Here is a 15,457-nt window from a genome sequence, read left to right on the forward strand (position 1 = left end):
AGGTCAGCTCCTTCCTGTCTGATTAGATACCTGCTGCTCAGCCACACTGACACAGAAGGCATGATGGTTGAGTTTGTGTGCGAGGGGCGTCAGCTGTCACCTTGACGTGAGCTAACAATGACTTCATGTAAAGACCTGCCAGGGAGAACTGACAGAACTACTAGACGAGGGCTGGCAGCCTCCAACGGCTCCAGCAGGAAAAGCTCTGAACTGACCGTAGTAGGTGAAGTACTGAGCCAAGTGGAGGAAGGTGAGCGACACCAGAATGTTGAAGGTCCAGTTGACCCCGGCGGCGCAGGCGTTGCCGGTGCTCCGCGCCCACAGAGGGTAGATTTCTGAGTTGATGGTCCATGGCATCGGACCCATCCCTGAGACAAAGGAATCACAGATGTTGGGAAAATGTCAAATAATGTACCTGTACTAACAATTACATTACCCCACATTTGATTCACCCAACAGGTTCAGCATAACATATAGCATCTCTCACCTGGAGCAAAAGCAGCCAAGTAGAGCACCAAGCCCAGTAAAACCAGCCAGGAGAAGGAGGTGGGACAGTAGTTGTAGGCCCAGTAGGTCTGATCTCTCATCAGGCTGGAGTTGGAGCATCTGGAAGATGATTGACGCCTGTGAAGCACGCTGGACATCTGCGCTCCTGTAATTTACCCACTGCCTCCCGTCCTAGTCCGGACTCACCTGCCCCACGCCGCCTGCTCCGTGGACGCCTTGTTGACCGGGACGCAGGAGGAGGCCACCAGCGCGGAGCGGTTCTCACGGTAACAGAAGCCACACCCGGGGTCGAGCATGCACGGCTCGCACAGCCTGCACAACCCCACCCCCCCGACGGCAGAGACAAAGCAGTTCCATGTAAAATGCACACAACCTAGGACCTCACAAGACAGACGGAGCAGAAAGCATCATCCCTTTCCTGCTGTTAAGCCCTGCATCATTAGCGGAATGAGATTAAAGCACGGACTGTTTCCACACACAGGAAGGGACAAATCAAAAACAGGCAGTGAAACTCCGCCTCAGCTCTGAAGGCTACTGATCATCCTTCAGTGGGACATCCTGAGTGTGAGAGGCCGGCGGTGGCTCGAGCGGTCAGCCACAGGATGTGCGGGGCTCATATGGAAGTCACTACAGTGTGGTAGAGGCACTCATCTCTGTATCTGCGCGTGTGTGTGCTGCTTCGCGAGTCCATTAGAGCGGCTGTTATGACGAGAGACAGGCCGTTAGACGAGTTTCATCTCGCCTCCGTGGAAGTGAGAGCAAATTGCTACATGGATGCGTCTGATCTGTGGCTCACATGAAAACACACTCAGGCTCGGAGCGTGTGCACGTCTGTGTGCGTGCCTTCACCTCTCGTTGCTAACGGTTACCACGGATGATATTCATTTAGGCATCTTCATTTATTTGGGTTTTTGCAGATGAGAATCCAAAATGTTAGCAATCATTATAGGTTACTTCACCACAGTAGATTCTCCCTGATGTATTGTGTGTGTACTCACTGGTACTTGGAGCAGGTGGAGTTGGCCATGCCGGGGTCTAATGGATGAAAGGTGACAGGAGGGCTGTGCTGGGCGGACATCAGGAAGCCGAAGGCCAGCAGGCTCAGGCTCAAACTGGTACCTGATGGGCGGCAAAGAGGACCACTCAGTGCCCACGCTGCGGCGCACCCCCCCCCCCCCCGTGCTCGGCAGCGACGTACCTAGGATGCTTCCCAGCGCCAGCCTCCGGCGGCCAACCCTCTCCACCAGCCACACGCCCAGCAGGGTGAACAGGAAGTTGGTGAGGGTGGTGAGCCCCGCCAGCCAGATGGCCGACCTGTCGTCACGCACGCCTGACATCTGCAGGATGGTGGCGCTGTAGTACCTGCAGAGACAATCACAGGACAGCTGTGCTTTATCAAACTTGGTTCCAAACTTCTATTATGATAATAGAGCAATCACATATGGCTTAGAATTGATGCTATTATTGTCTAAATATTTCTGATACATACAGTATAAAAGCTGCATGAAAGGACACTGTGAACTGTCCACATTGCGTGTGGTGCATATTCACTATTATTAGTCATCACATGGATTTTACATATGTTCAACAGCAGCTTTGTTCCAATAAAAAGCAATAATCTTGTCCTCGGAGCACCACCCACTCAAACACAGACAATCATTAACTATAAATAGTCTCTCATCAGCCTCTTTCAACAGCTCCCCTTCTTCTCTCCTCCTCCCCGGTCCCACACTGTATAATTATATTCGCAACTCTGGCGCCGTGTTGCTTCACGTAGGAAGATTAGCTCCAATCATCATCAACGAGGCTCTGAAGAGGCTGCGGTCAACAATGCAGACACCTGCATGGGGTTCGCTTCCCCACTCGAATCACAATAGCGTGCAACTCGGCTCGAGGGGGAGGGGGCGTGAACAGATATGCAGATGATGGACACAAACACGCGGCCAGATGTACACAACTCTGTGATAAACTCACAGAGTTGATAAGGATTCAGATAGAAATACTTGTTAAACAAAAGGCCAAAGTAAAAAGTCTCTCCACAGGCAGCGCTGAATTTGCATAATAACACTTTATTTTTCTGCGGTGGGATCCAGTCAAAGAGAACAACAACCAAAAAAAAAAAAAAGAGTAGTAGAAGTGAGATGCTGGTTTTAAAAGCTCGAGCCACTCTGGCACCAGGTGTATGAAGTGATAAAAGTCCCAGAAAGCGCCATTAGTCGTCTGCAAGCGGAGATATTGCGAATGGGCGCCCGCAGAGACGCGGGAGCTGTACGGACGCACGTGGTCCGAAGAGCGAGGCGGCGTCGGCGCCCGCTGCGTTTTCCATCTCCAGCCCTGCGTCCGTCTGATAGAAGCGCACACCCGCCGCACGCTCGGCCGCGGAAACAAAGTGGTGGTGTTTTTGCGACCGCTGTGACAAGAAGGTGGCACAAAACAACGTTCGCTCAAGGTGAGCTTCAAATCCACGTGATCACACCTCCTCCGTGTCCTTGTACAGTTCTAACATCTCTGTGACGTCTTGGCAGCACTTTCACGCAGCTCAGGAGTCTCGTGGACATATTTCCTTTCCTATTCATATATAAATACTGTAAACTTAGCATCTAGTCGTGTTTTTACATGGGATGTCAGCACACGCCAATTGTGAGCTCGATGTGCACGACTCCTCCCTGTTCCCTGTTGTGTTTATTTCCCTGCAGGGCTTCAACCTGATCGGACAGGTCTAAGCTGCCAGCCACTGATCGGAAGTGACACCGCGCCGCTGCACGTCAGCCATTACCCCACACTGCAAAGCGACAGAAAGCACTGCAGGCAGGGTTTGAAGGAAACAGACGTCGGAGGTGTCTGAGAAAGTGTCTAAAGTATAGGTTTGGTTATTTTTGTTACATGTCGTTGTGATCATATGGGAACCAGAGTGGCCACTGATGGAGGAAACAGCTGCTGTGTGCTATGAGCAGTAGAGTGGGATTCAGAGAATTGGCTTTAATAAAGAGGGGTCAGGGGTGAGTCAGCTATAAATGTAGACCTTCGCCTTTAAACTGTAGTGCTTCCATTAACCACATGGAGATTCTTTGCTGGCAGTATTTACCTACAGTAAATAGCAGTCAGTAATCTGCAATAACTAAAAGGTAAAAACCTAAAATGTAACTAACAAAAGCTTAATTCATGCTTTAGAAGCATGACAATCTGTCTCGACATAATAAAGCCCCCCGTGGAGCCCTGGTGGGCAGCAGCGGTCTGAAGGTGGGAACGTGCGTCCGCATTCCTGTCACGCTCGGCTCCAGTTACGTCACAGAGCACGTTGAAAGAGCGACAACACAGATATTAGTGAGGAGGAGAAGGAGGAAGGGGAGACCCGGGGCTACGAGGGGAGCAAAAGAACGGGCAGAGAGAGCAGCAAGCCTTCAGCTCTGTTTTGCAGCAAAAGGGGAAGAAACATGCAAAATAAATAGAAGTCTGGCGGCTATTTCATACACAACAGCACACATCAGATCAGTGTGGAGAAAAAGGTCTCCTCAAACAAACACACAATCGTGTGACACAGAGAACCCGCAAAGAAGGTTCCCCCAGCTCTAATGAAGTGCTTATTGACAGGGCACCGACATAATTGGGTAATCTAAAAGTATAGGCTGAAAGAAAGACAGAGACAAGAGGGAGGTAAAAGAAATGAAGATGGAGTGAGCGAACGAGCGAGTGTGTGTGTGCAGCGACTACGTGGGTGCAAATGTCCAAGTCAGTGAGTAAGAGAGTGAGTAAACAGGTGCGAGTGGAGACAGGAGGAGGAGGATGGAGGAAAAAGAGCAGGAATGAATGGTTCAAACCGGAGAGGACGAGGGATGTGGGTGTTAGAACAAAAGCAAACGGACAAACAGGAAAGGAGAGAGAGAGAGAGAGAGAGAGAGAGAGAGAGAGAGAGAGAGAGAGAGACTCTCATGGGAACCGGCCTATTTTTCAAACCAGCGCATGCAAACACAGAGCCGCGTCACATTAACACTCTGGTACCCAAGCTCCCGGCCCAGATAGGTGCAGCGCAGAGCGGATGAGGTCGATCCAGCTGATTACAGGGAGAATCTGAGGCAGCGGACGGGGGCTGGAGACGCAGGTGTACGTTCAGAACCGGCGCCGTGTTCCTTGGCCGGCGCTCGGGCATTTCTGCGGACGCTGCCAGCTCCCCGTGGGCCTGCCAGCAGCCGGACCGCGTGAGAGCGGCGCTCCGTGGGGGTCTGTGCCCACAACAAGACGCGTAACGGCACCAGCAGGGTCTCATGAGATCACATCGTATCATTAGATCACATCTTATCATATCGCTCCACCGACGTTTGCTTTAATTCGCTGCTCGTGATAGACCATAGACTCCATTTGATTTTAAGGGCTGAGTGGATCCTTAGTAGGAATCTGAGCAGACCTTTCGCTAATCCATCCATCTTCTCCTTTCATCGGCCTCGAGCCACTCTAACACCTTTCCGTCGCTCCATCCACCCTCCTCTTATTTCCACCTGTCAGACCTGAACCCGTCCGGCCCTCCGCTGCTCCGTAAACCCGGTCCGCCCGGTACAAGTGCAGACAGTCGTCCCTGCCAGCCTGCGCTGACCTTTACATGTTGGATTATGTGGCTAATTGAATCACAGTGATCTGGTGGCTAATGGGCAGGGCTGATATCTGATTTGACCCACTGCTGCACCGCACTGCTTTGCATTTAGGCCTGAACAACAGAGATGGTATTATTATAATACAGAAATAACGTGGTGACATCATCTAATTAGTAACTAGTTCAATCTAACCCTCATTGATCCATCTGTCTATGTATCCATCGCTTCCGTCAGCTCCTCAGGGCAGGAAGGCAAACAGACCGGACATGTGTATTATCAACAAATGCATGTATCATCACCCTGTGATCTGGACTGGACCAAGTGAACAGGACCTCCAACTTAGACTCACTTTCGTTTGGATGTTTTGTGTCCACTGAACTGAGTCAAGCGCCACAGACAAAAGACATCAGTGGCGCGAGATGAGGCTCAAAACGACACTGGGTCTGTTCACAGCCTCTCCTCTGGCGAACAGCCTGCCAGGCTCTTCGTGCTCCGGCTGTGCACCTGAACCATCCAACTAAAATCTCACAGTGGTGAAGACTGGTAAAACAGCTCTTTACGCCACAGTCTTCACCACTGTGAGATGTTGTTTTTTGATTATCAACCAACCAAACAGATAAACAATGTTTCTACCCATCACTCATGGCAGCAGAGGCTGTAGGTCAGGATATGGTTCCTCCATTGCTCTGCTTCTCTTTAACTTAAGAAAGAACTTAAGAGAAGACTTCAAGCGGGACAATGTGTTAATATGAACTCGCTGTACTGTCCATATGTGCTTTTTGGACAATCTGTGAGCTCCATCAGCCCATTTCTGTCAAAGTCCCAACTTGAGAGAGCGGCGCGTTAGAGCAGAGTGACAGACAATATGTGCTTTTCTGGTCTGCTCTGCATTTTCTATTCTTCTGCCAGTCTGTTTTCCTTCGCTCTCCGCGCCAGCCTGGTGGTTTAATCAGGGAAAGCAGCTGGGGACACGCAGAGCGGCGCTCGTCTCTAAGCCCGGCTGATTTACCGGCTCCCCAGAGCTCTTTTATACGGCGGCGGCTAATAGGTCTACAAGGGAACAAAAAGGCAGATGGCAGACAGAGAGTATATTAAAGTGCGACACATACGGGACGGCGGTGATGGAGAAAGCAAAGAGGAAAGTTAATCAGACCTACAGTACAGATATGGAGGGGGTACTGTGGGTATCAGCTTTTAATATTAATACATCCTTACATTGTCACGGTAAGGCAGCGGTTGTCATGGTAACGGCTCTGGCATCTCCTTTTCCCAATTTCCCTCTGATCTCGTCTTTTCTCACCCTAGAACTTTCCACAGTCCTTTCACTACGTATCAATGAACTGCACCTGCTTACGCCATCTAAGTGAAGCAAAGTGTGAAACCATGGCTGCTCACTTAAACCAAGCATCATCAGGACCATCTACTCTAATCGATGAACAGATCTTACTTTAAATCCTGCTTCTCTTATTCATACATTTGTGTTGCCTGTCGCTTGTCACTGTCTGTTTGCAGCTTGTGGACGATGCTATTGATTATAAGTATCTAATACTCTCCTATAATCCCACCTGCCCAGGGCCTCCTGTCAGTGATGCCACATCTTTACTAGCAAAAGTTCTCCTGATACTTACAATGAAGAAACACATGGGTAGTAAAACAACTCAAAGTGAGACACTGCTGACAAAAATTGATTGTCAGCAGGACGAGGTCTTTAATGTCAATTCGGAAGGATGCAATTATCATCGCAGTCGGCCTCGCTGGGCATTTTTGGAAATGAAAGGGCAATCAGATTTAAATTTGCAGAGCAGAGACACACAGAACCGCTAGGAGCCAACACGACACCATCTAGACACCATCTTGATTGAAGACGTGCGAATTAATGCTCGCTGTAAATAGATCACTATTGACACAGATCAACTAACAGCTTGTCCTTTGCACAAACACACTGGCATTCACCTTTCTGACAGATTAGGTTTGTCACACACACACACACACACACACACACACACACACACACACACACACACACACACACACACACACACACACACACACACACACACACACACACTTATCCTATTGCTCTAACCTCGGGCGGTTGCTAGGCAACAGCACAGATCCACAGATTGTTTACAGAGCATGTAATATAGTTCATCTCATGGGGGGCGAGACAGCGACGCATGACACAATCGCAAACATGGAAAGATAAAAAGAAGAAAAGGAGGAGAGGTGGTCCGTTGCTTCACAGGCCAGCGGGCAGCAACGCGCTGCGGCGACCGCTCCCAGGTGAAAAGCGCCTTGCAAGGAGTATTTTAGGATTTAATACTGTGCTCCAATGTGTCCTGTATCATCACTGTTTTGATTAACCCCGAGGGCGAGAACACACTTCTCTTTTCAACGGCAGACTCTCCACTTTGATCGGAGGTAATGGCTAATGGACACAGCCCTGGGTTAAGCACATACCATTACTGCGTGTGTGTTTGATGAGGTGTGCGCGCGTGACCTCGTTCAGTCAGTCTGAGGAGACATCTGTATCTCTGCTGGCTCTGTCCTTCACAAACCCTCACTCGGGATTCAATTTGTTATTTCCATTGCTGTAACTTACTGTAAGTTATCGCAACTGCATGTTAAAAAACTCAGATGGACCGAAATCTACTAAAATGTCACGGCCAGTGACTGGTGTTTGCACTCACATGACTGTGTTGATTCCTGACAGCTGCTGGAACATCTGGAGACCACAGCCCACCAGGAGGGCTCGCCGGGTGGGGGGGTAGGTCAGCATCCGCCAGACCACCGGGCCGTCTGGAGACACAAGCAAAGCCACGGCTCAGGTTAGTTTGAAACATGGCTGCCGGACATGCGTCTATAGAGTCCTATCCATAATAAGTTACATTCATTCCGTGACCAGAGCCCCACTGCGGGATTTTCCTGCAGGATGCTGAGGCTTTGTAAACTCCAGACGCTGTTCTGCTGCTGCCTCTAACCACGGAACACTTCCTGCCTAAGCACAGCAGTGTTTCTTCTCCTTCAGATGGTGGATTTCTTAGTTTAGGAGGAAAAAATAAAAATCAATTTGACCCCGTCTTTGGTCTGTCGGCTCAGCAGCGGAACCGGGCTCTGATCTAAAGCGCACACAGACAGGTGAGCTCCACTGGGAGGAGAACTCCTAATAGGAGGAGAGAGGGAGCGGACAGGCACGAAGCAAGAGACGGTGCCCAGAGATCAGAAACACACACACACACACACACACACACACACACACACACACACACACACACACACACACACACACACACACACACACACACACACACACACACGCAGGGGGAACATACGACCCGTTGACCAACACAAGTACATGCAGGCGAGTCGTGAGGACAACAAGGGAGCGCGGGCCTGTACGTATGAGATGACACTCACACAAGCTGATTATTTGGGAGCAGCTGTGTGTGGGAGGACTCTGGACCAGTGAACATCTCATCTCCTTTAGCTGTTTGATGAGCAGAGCTTAGCAAAGAAAGTCCCTTCTAACACTTCAGCCTGCTTTTCAAGCCAAAAGGTTTTTCTACTGTGTACTGTCTATAAATTCAACCACAATCAACTGAACTGCATTGGAATTTGAACATAACAATAGTTACAATGTATTTAATATTACACAAGCACCATCTGCTTCATGTTCCCTTACACCCACTGCACACGCTGTTGTAGTAGCTGTACTGACGATCACACCTCTATTTGGATGAATTACAGCCCTACAAAGGGAAGGAAGCGCATACCCAATATGGCAGCATTCGTTTCCAATCCCAAGCTTCGTATGGGGTTCACTTCCAATGAATAAAAAGGTTAGAACCACTACATCGTGTGGCCGTGAAGGCGTCACTGGTTAACAAGCCGCCACTCAAGGAGAATCTCAAGACTGCAGCTCCAGGCCTCTTAGAGCCTTGCAGCAAAATTGCTGAGCACACAAGAACAGCACGGGTTATTGACTGATTTGCCCAGAAGCACCACCAGGGTTATTATCCACAAGTGGAGAATCACTCCATCAACAGGAGCTACTCTCAAGAATTCTGACCGGGCAGGACGAAAATTAGCCAGGAGCGAAGGCCTGCTTGAGAAAGAGGACGGTACTGGAGTAGAGTGGCCTGTCATGCGAGTGACACATGTGGGCATGACAGGCATGACAACATGTGGAAGGAGGGAAGTTCTTCCTGTGGTACAGTAGAAAAATCTAAAGAGCTGAAGATGGGAAGATGAACGTTAACTATGTTACCAGGAGACAAATTCCTGCTTTAAACATTATGGTCTTTATGAAACAAATCCAAATCTTGGCCCATCAGAGGAAGTCGCTGTGTGTGGGCTGTGCCATTTCCACGGTGCCAACCTGGATCATGTTCCAATGCAGATCCATGAAGAAAAAGCAGGATTCATGGGCCAAAGTCAATGGAGATAAAAGTATAAATTTACCTCATACATCTATTTAAATAAAGTCAATAATATACAATCTCAGTCTTCCTTTTTTCCTTTTTTATCACACATAGAATTACAACAAAGCCTTGTTTCTTCACCTGAACACCGCTCAGGTGTAGGTGGAGAGATGGGAAAAACAAGGCAGCACTGGCCGGTGAAGTCAACAGTGAAGTGTAGGAAGAAAAAACAATACTAGTGCTCATAAAAAGGGGCATTGAATGGACTTATAAACTCACTTTATTGTATGTCTGCCTTCACACACTGGCTGCACCACCTCCACTGTACCTCTTTGATTAACCACCTCAATACAGCATCTCTCAGAGCATCAGAAGGTTTGTTTGTGCAGCGACGAGGGAAGACTGGAAATGAATTTCTAACAAGATCCAGGTCGACCGTCTTCTCTTCTTCCCCTTTGATGCAGTTTCCAATTAGCACCGTTTCTTGCGTTTGGGAACCCCCCCATCACAACTGTCTATGAAAGGTCCAATTAAGCACCAATGATGCTGGTTCCCTTTGTTCACACTGAAGAGAAGAGAAGCCTTATTGGCAGTTCGCTCCCCAGCGTCTCTTGCAGGGATCCGGTCACACTTTTACTCTTACTGATTGTCATCCCGGTTTGTAAGTCCTCAGAAAATCACTGAGATGTATTTTTACATTGGTCAGGACACTGTCAATAGTATCAGGATGGGAAAAGCTGATATCATGCAATGGCCAATCAAAGGCAGTAAGGTGCAATGAAGTTGTCGATGGGATCACGGGAAGAGTTACAGGATATGGATATGAGAGGAGCCACTACTTTTATAGTAGACAGGAATAACACCTCTTATCCATTCAATCAGTGTCGTCACAGTGGACGCAGACTTCACTTATGTAACCAAGCGAGCTGCAATCAGGGGCCGAAGCCTGAGCAGGCAATCTGCAGTCCTCCTCAACTTCCATCTGCCCTCTAATTATGCCTTCCACAAATTTCTCCATTCACCCCCCCCACTTCCTCCAGTGTATGATCAAGACGCCTCACACTCTAAACAGTCAGGATTAGAACAGATTGTTGCTAATGATAAGGTAAAGGTAGTGAATGGAACAGCTGTGTAGCCTATTCAGTGTTTCACAGCGTTGCTTTATTATTCCTAATGTCAGAACTAATCACTTTTAAAAGCTATTACTCATAAATAGATTGACATGAGATTAATAGAGTAGCTTTGCTTTGACAAAAACACCTCTAAAACACAACAAGCTAACTCCTAAAAACTCATATAGCCTGTGTAATGTTTAAGACCATCATCTACTTGACAACACACCCCTAAATCTGCAGACTCACTGGGGGGCGGACGCTGCCAGCAACTTTTATCCATGTCTGAGCCCACTTTTAGGCAGAACCAGCTGATCCAGTCCTATCAGCGGCTCCAACTCCTGTCTGCAGATGCAGAGGAGCAGCTGTGTTTATCTAAGGCCACCAAGGGCCCAGTGGTTGCCAGGAGCCAATAGCTAGACAGATGGACGGATGGATGGATGGAGCAAAGGATGGAGCTACACAAGCAAACAGGTGTGCGGCAAAGTTACATCAGCCCATCAATAATTTGTCATCACAGTGATTCTGCACAAATCTTTATCAGAGTGACTTACACCTTTAGTCCTGGAAGGCAGTTAGCAGCCAATTTAAATGTACTCAAGGCACTGAATTGTAAATGATCAGGACTTATCACACCCAGTTATGATTCTTTAGGCCAGCTGCACTAGAATAACCTCAAAAGCCTGAAGAAAAGCCTGAAGTAACCTGGTACAGTACATAAAAATCAAATGTCTGAGTGGGAGGCGCTTAGTCAGCACCTTTATATAAACCCACACCCCAAAATTTCTCCAGCATTGATTTTACCCTTTGTACCAAAACTAAGCAGCACAGTGATGCATAAAAAGGAGAAGGTAGATAGTGGTCAAAGACTGGAGGGACGCAGCAGTGGAATAGCAAACTGACCCAGGAACAGGATCAACTGTACAGTGAAAAGTCTAATCACATCAAAGGATGGAACTGATGCAGCACAGGAGATTTAGAATCTCACAGGCGCCACGTGGCAAAAGATAAGTCTAAGAAAGAAACAGATGCAGTAATTCTGCCAGACGACCAGATGAAGGTATTAAGAATGTTTGGTTATATAACCCCAAAATCATGAAAAGTAAAGTCAAGGATAGAGACGTTCCCCCCATTTACTGCATATAAATAAATCAGCTGCCACTGTTGCTAAGCTGCCCCCAAAGTGGTGGGTAGTCCTGAAAGACACCACTACGAACATAACGAATGGGATAAACAGACACACAAACACACACTGACACAGAAATTATACACTATATATTGTATCACGCCATATTATACTGCAGTGCACTGTATAATGACAGGCCAGCCCATAGGAGAAACACTACCAGGGACAGAATACACACATACTGTATAGAAATATTGTGTTTCTCTTCTTTGTCATGACCTGTTTTCTCTGCCACGCAGGGATTTTATTCCTCCTATCGTATTTGCACTGGCATCAATGCATCGTCACACTTTAAAACAGGGACATAGTGCGGCTGCCTTGGATCTAAAATGTACAGCGGCAAAGGAAGAGGCTCAAGAGTCGTCTCTACCCATGAGGAGTCTGTCGCAGGCACAGAGGGGGAATCATGAGAGATCTGCCATTGCAAAACTCTCAATTATTAATAAGCTGCTCTGGGAACAGAGCAGAGCACAGTCTTGTGTTCTTCACTACTCTTTTGCAGCACAGCAGCTAATAGGGGCAGGTTTACAGTAGTTTAAGGCGTTATCACAGCATGACCAGGTAATGAGTGTGACCCAGAATGCACCACGGCCGGAGTCTGAGGCTCTGTGCATGCAGACTACATGCAGGATATGATGTAGAATGATGATTAGGCAAAAAAGAGTCACACCAGGCTAGTGTGTATCAGCTGGGCTGAATATTACAATAAGAAAAACAGTTTCTTCTTCAGTTGAGTTGCCTGTAAATACGACTGAGTCCAGATCGAATTGAATATAAGTTAAATGGAAGCTGGAAGAAAGATGTGATTGCTCAGTCACCTTCCACTTAAGTCAAGAGTCAATCGCTAAACAGAAGGCACATATTCTGAATGCAGACAGTGGCTCAATCTGTGCATCAATCTGTGTAGAAGACGAGTAATGAAAAACATGAGTCACTGAAGCTGAGTGATTGGAGACATCAGTCTTTCTATGGGACTCATTGGCAGAGGTGTGTGTTAAACCACAAAGGCTGGGGGTGGGGGGGGATGGCAGAGATGACCTATAGGGTCACTGGGTGGTGTGACCTGGGATCTGATTGAGAAACCTGCTTTTTCCCATTCAAGGCACATCAGCAACAAAGCTGGAGTTACAAATTTAGCAACATCGTTCACCTGGAGGCGAAAGGACTTTAGCATTAAAGAACTCCTGGCATTTGATCTGGTCAAGATCTCTTTGAACACGGTTTCCTCCGGCGTGAGTCACTCGCTCCCCTTGTCTGAGCAGCCTTGGAACAAGCGCAGTGGCTTTGGGTGAGACAGAACAACTGCTGCACACGGAGGGGGAGGCAGCGGCTCGCAGCGTCTCCACAAAAGATGAGCCAGCAGTTCAGTTCATGTCTGGCTGATTCATACGAGGGCGGAACAATATTGTGAACATGAAACGACAAATGCAGAGAAGAAAGAGGCTACGAGAATGATCTGAGGGGTGAAAGAAAGACTGAAATACAAGCCTGGACCCTCTGATACGTACATCTGAATGCACACCTAATGTAAACAACACAGATCATCTTCTCATCTGCCTGTTTGGATCCTGATGTTGAAAGAATGTATTGTACGGAACCAATAAACCTCTTTCTACGGAGGGAACATCTGAGTCATAACCACTGCCGTTGATTTGACTCAAGGCTCGCTGGGGCCGCCGTGCCCAAAACGTACCAATTCACCGAGCGTTTTAATCCAATGAGGCATCTCTGAATGAGTCACGCTCGCTCTGCTGCCGCTGCACGTGAAGGCTCGGGACCTTGAAAAGACACTTGGTGGAATTTCACTGCAAGTGTAAGTAGCCTTTATTTCAATCACATTGTACCTGAGATTCAAATGAGCCAAAAGCTGCTAAAAAACATTACTGCAGCTTCTCCACTTGAGTGACAATTATTCGAAGTTGAAAATTGCAGCTTACCTAAAATCTATAAAAGACTTTCTGATGCAGACAGGACAAAATTCATTTTTACTTCTTCTACCTGTTCATGAAATGTGAGCAGACAAAGCTCTAATGCTATAAGAACAGCTATTCATATTAAACTGTAACAGCTAAAACATCTTAAAAACTAAGAGTGAAGTTTTTATTACTGTCCTAAACAGAAAGACATATGAAAGCATTAACATACAAACAACGATTGTAGGAAGAATTATCCTCATGAAAACCACGACCATCGGCCCCAGGATCATGATAATAACTTTCCAAGATGGAAGCTGCTTCGTCTTTCGCTGAACCCCTGACTTTCCCCTCTCTCTGCTGAAAAAGCAGTTCCCATTCTGCTCAGTATCGACTGTATAGATTTTTAACTAAACATTATAAACACTGTTAAAACCTCCACACGGCTGCTGTTATTTTAAAGAGCAACAAACCTGCTGAGAAGCGAATTATGAATAAAGAACAACAATGAAATACTGACTCACTTGAATCTGTAGTGAGTGTATTCATATATACATTTTTGGAGAATCATCAATTACTGATGTGGGGCCAGGATAATTTGCTAATCTGCTTTCTTTGCATCCTCTACTAATGTAGCCTCTGTGGTCATTTCCCAGTTGGGACCACGGTTTCATTTGCTTTCACTCCATCTCGTAAAGCCTGCATTTAGCTTGTTATCCGAGCGGATAGGAGCACGGGCCACCGTGTCATTTCCACCGGTAGTATATGAAAATATTTGCTCATATTACCCCTTGTAAACATATTGAGCCCGTTTGGATTCGGAACAAGGGGGTGGAGAGGGAACGAGGAGCACCAGAGCAGAAAGCACATTTATTGAAAAGTAGATGAGCTGAGAAGACAAAGCCTCTGGCATGTTGAGATTAAACAAAGTCTCATTTGAGAGGCGAGATAGTGACTCGACTGCTGCAGATCTTGGACACAGTTGACGGCCACGCAAACCATTCATATAGAAAAGTCATCTTTAATGCCGGCGATGCTCATTTGGTTTGTGAATATGGCTTTGTACTGTGGCAGTCATGCTTATGGTAAAATTTGAAAAGTAGGTGTGGTCCTAAAACTTGCCTTGGTGTCATTTTGATTTCCTCATGGAAGCGACCTCAGCAGCCGTCAGGCAGCAGAGGAGATTCATAAAAAGTTCAAATAATGTCAATTATTAATGACCAGTGGGAGAATTGGGAATATGATGTGAGTAGCTGGCTCACTGTATTGGCTGTGAGCAACATGGCGATGCCTGTGTGATATGAGCACAAATAATAACATTTTAGATGCTATGAAATGAGTTTAAATGCACGGCAGGAACATTTGAGGAAATGTTGTTGCTCAGAGCCATCAACAGGCTGCTGCTTTGACCTCAGGTGACGAGCGTCAGGCTCAGTACAGCATCAGGTTAAGTCCTGTCACCTTGCCAGATATTGGGATAATGTAAATAAGACGAGCTCTGTCCGCTTTCAGGGCTTTAGAGTGAAGCTGTGAGCATTGGACCCATTCATCTTGATTACTGCCTGTCCCTTTGTGCCATCTTACATAACGCACTCATTGCAGGGTGCTCAGCTGATGTCAAACGTGCTTCATGCTTTTCATCTCTATTTTTCAAATCTTAGAAATCAAGGAAATGTTCATTATCCTTCATACTGTGTCTCCATGCTACATTAAATGTCTTGTACAGTTCCAC

At 47.2% G+C, this 15,457-nt stretch overlaps 1 protein-coding gene across 2 annotated transcripts in view; it reads right to left on the reverse strand.

Annotated features, from left to right (window-relative positions):
• Positions 1-15,457, reverse strand: part of LOC114861724 (proton myo-inositol cotransporter-like) — a 28,321-nt gene that overhangs the window by 2,542 nt on the left and 10,322 nt on the right. For both annotated transcript variants that reach the window (XM_029161255.3, XM_029161257.3), the window contains 6 exons: positions 7,784-7,892; positions 1,706-1,869; positions 1,506-1,626; positions 694-819; positions 488-606; positions 216-368 (listed from right to left, as the gene is read on the reverse strand). In XM_029161255.3, the coding sequence (XP_029017088.1) occupies positions 216-368; positions 488-606; positions 694-819; positions 1,506-1,626; positions 1,706-1,869; positions 7,784-7,892 (792 nt within the window). The remainder of the gene's footprint in view (positions 1-215; positions 369-487; positions 607-693; positions 820-1,505; positions 1,627-1,705; positions 1,870-7,783; positions 7,893-15,457) is intronic.

The sequence above is a fragment of the Betta splendens genome, chromosome 9 (assembly GCF_900634795.4).
Source record: "Betta splendens chromosome 9, fBetSpl5.4, whole genome shotgun sequence".
Classification (NCBI taxonomy): domain Eukaryota; kingdom Metazoa; phylum Chordata; class Actinopteri; order Anabantiformes; family Osphronemidae; genus Betta; species Betta splendens.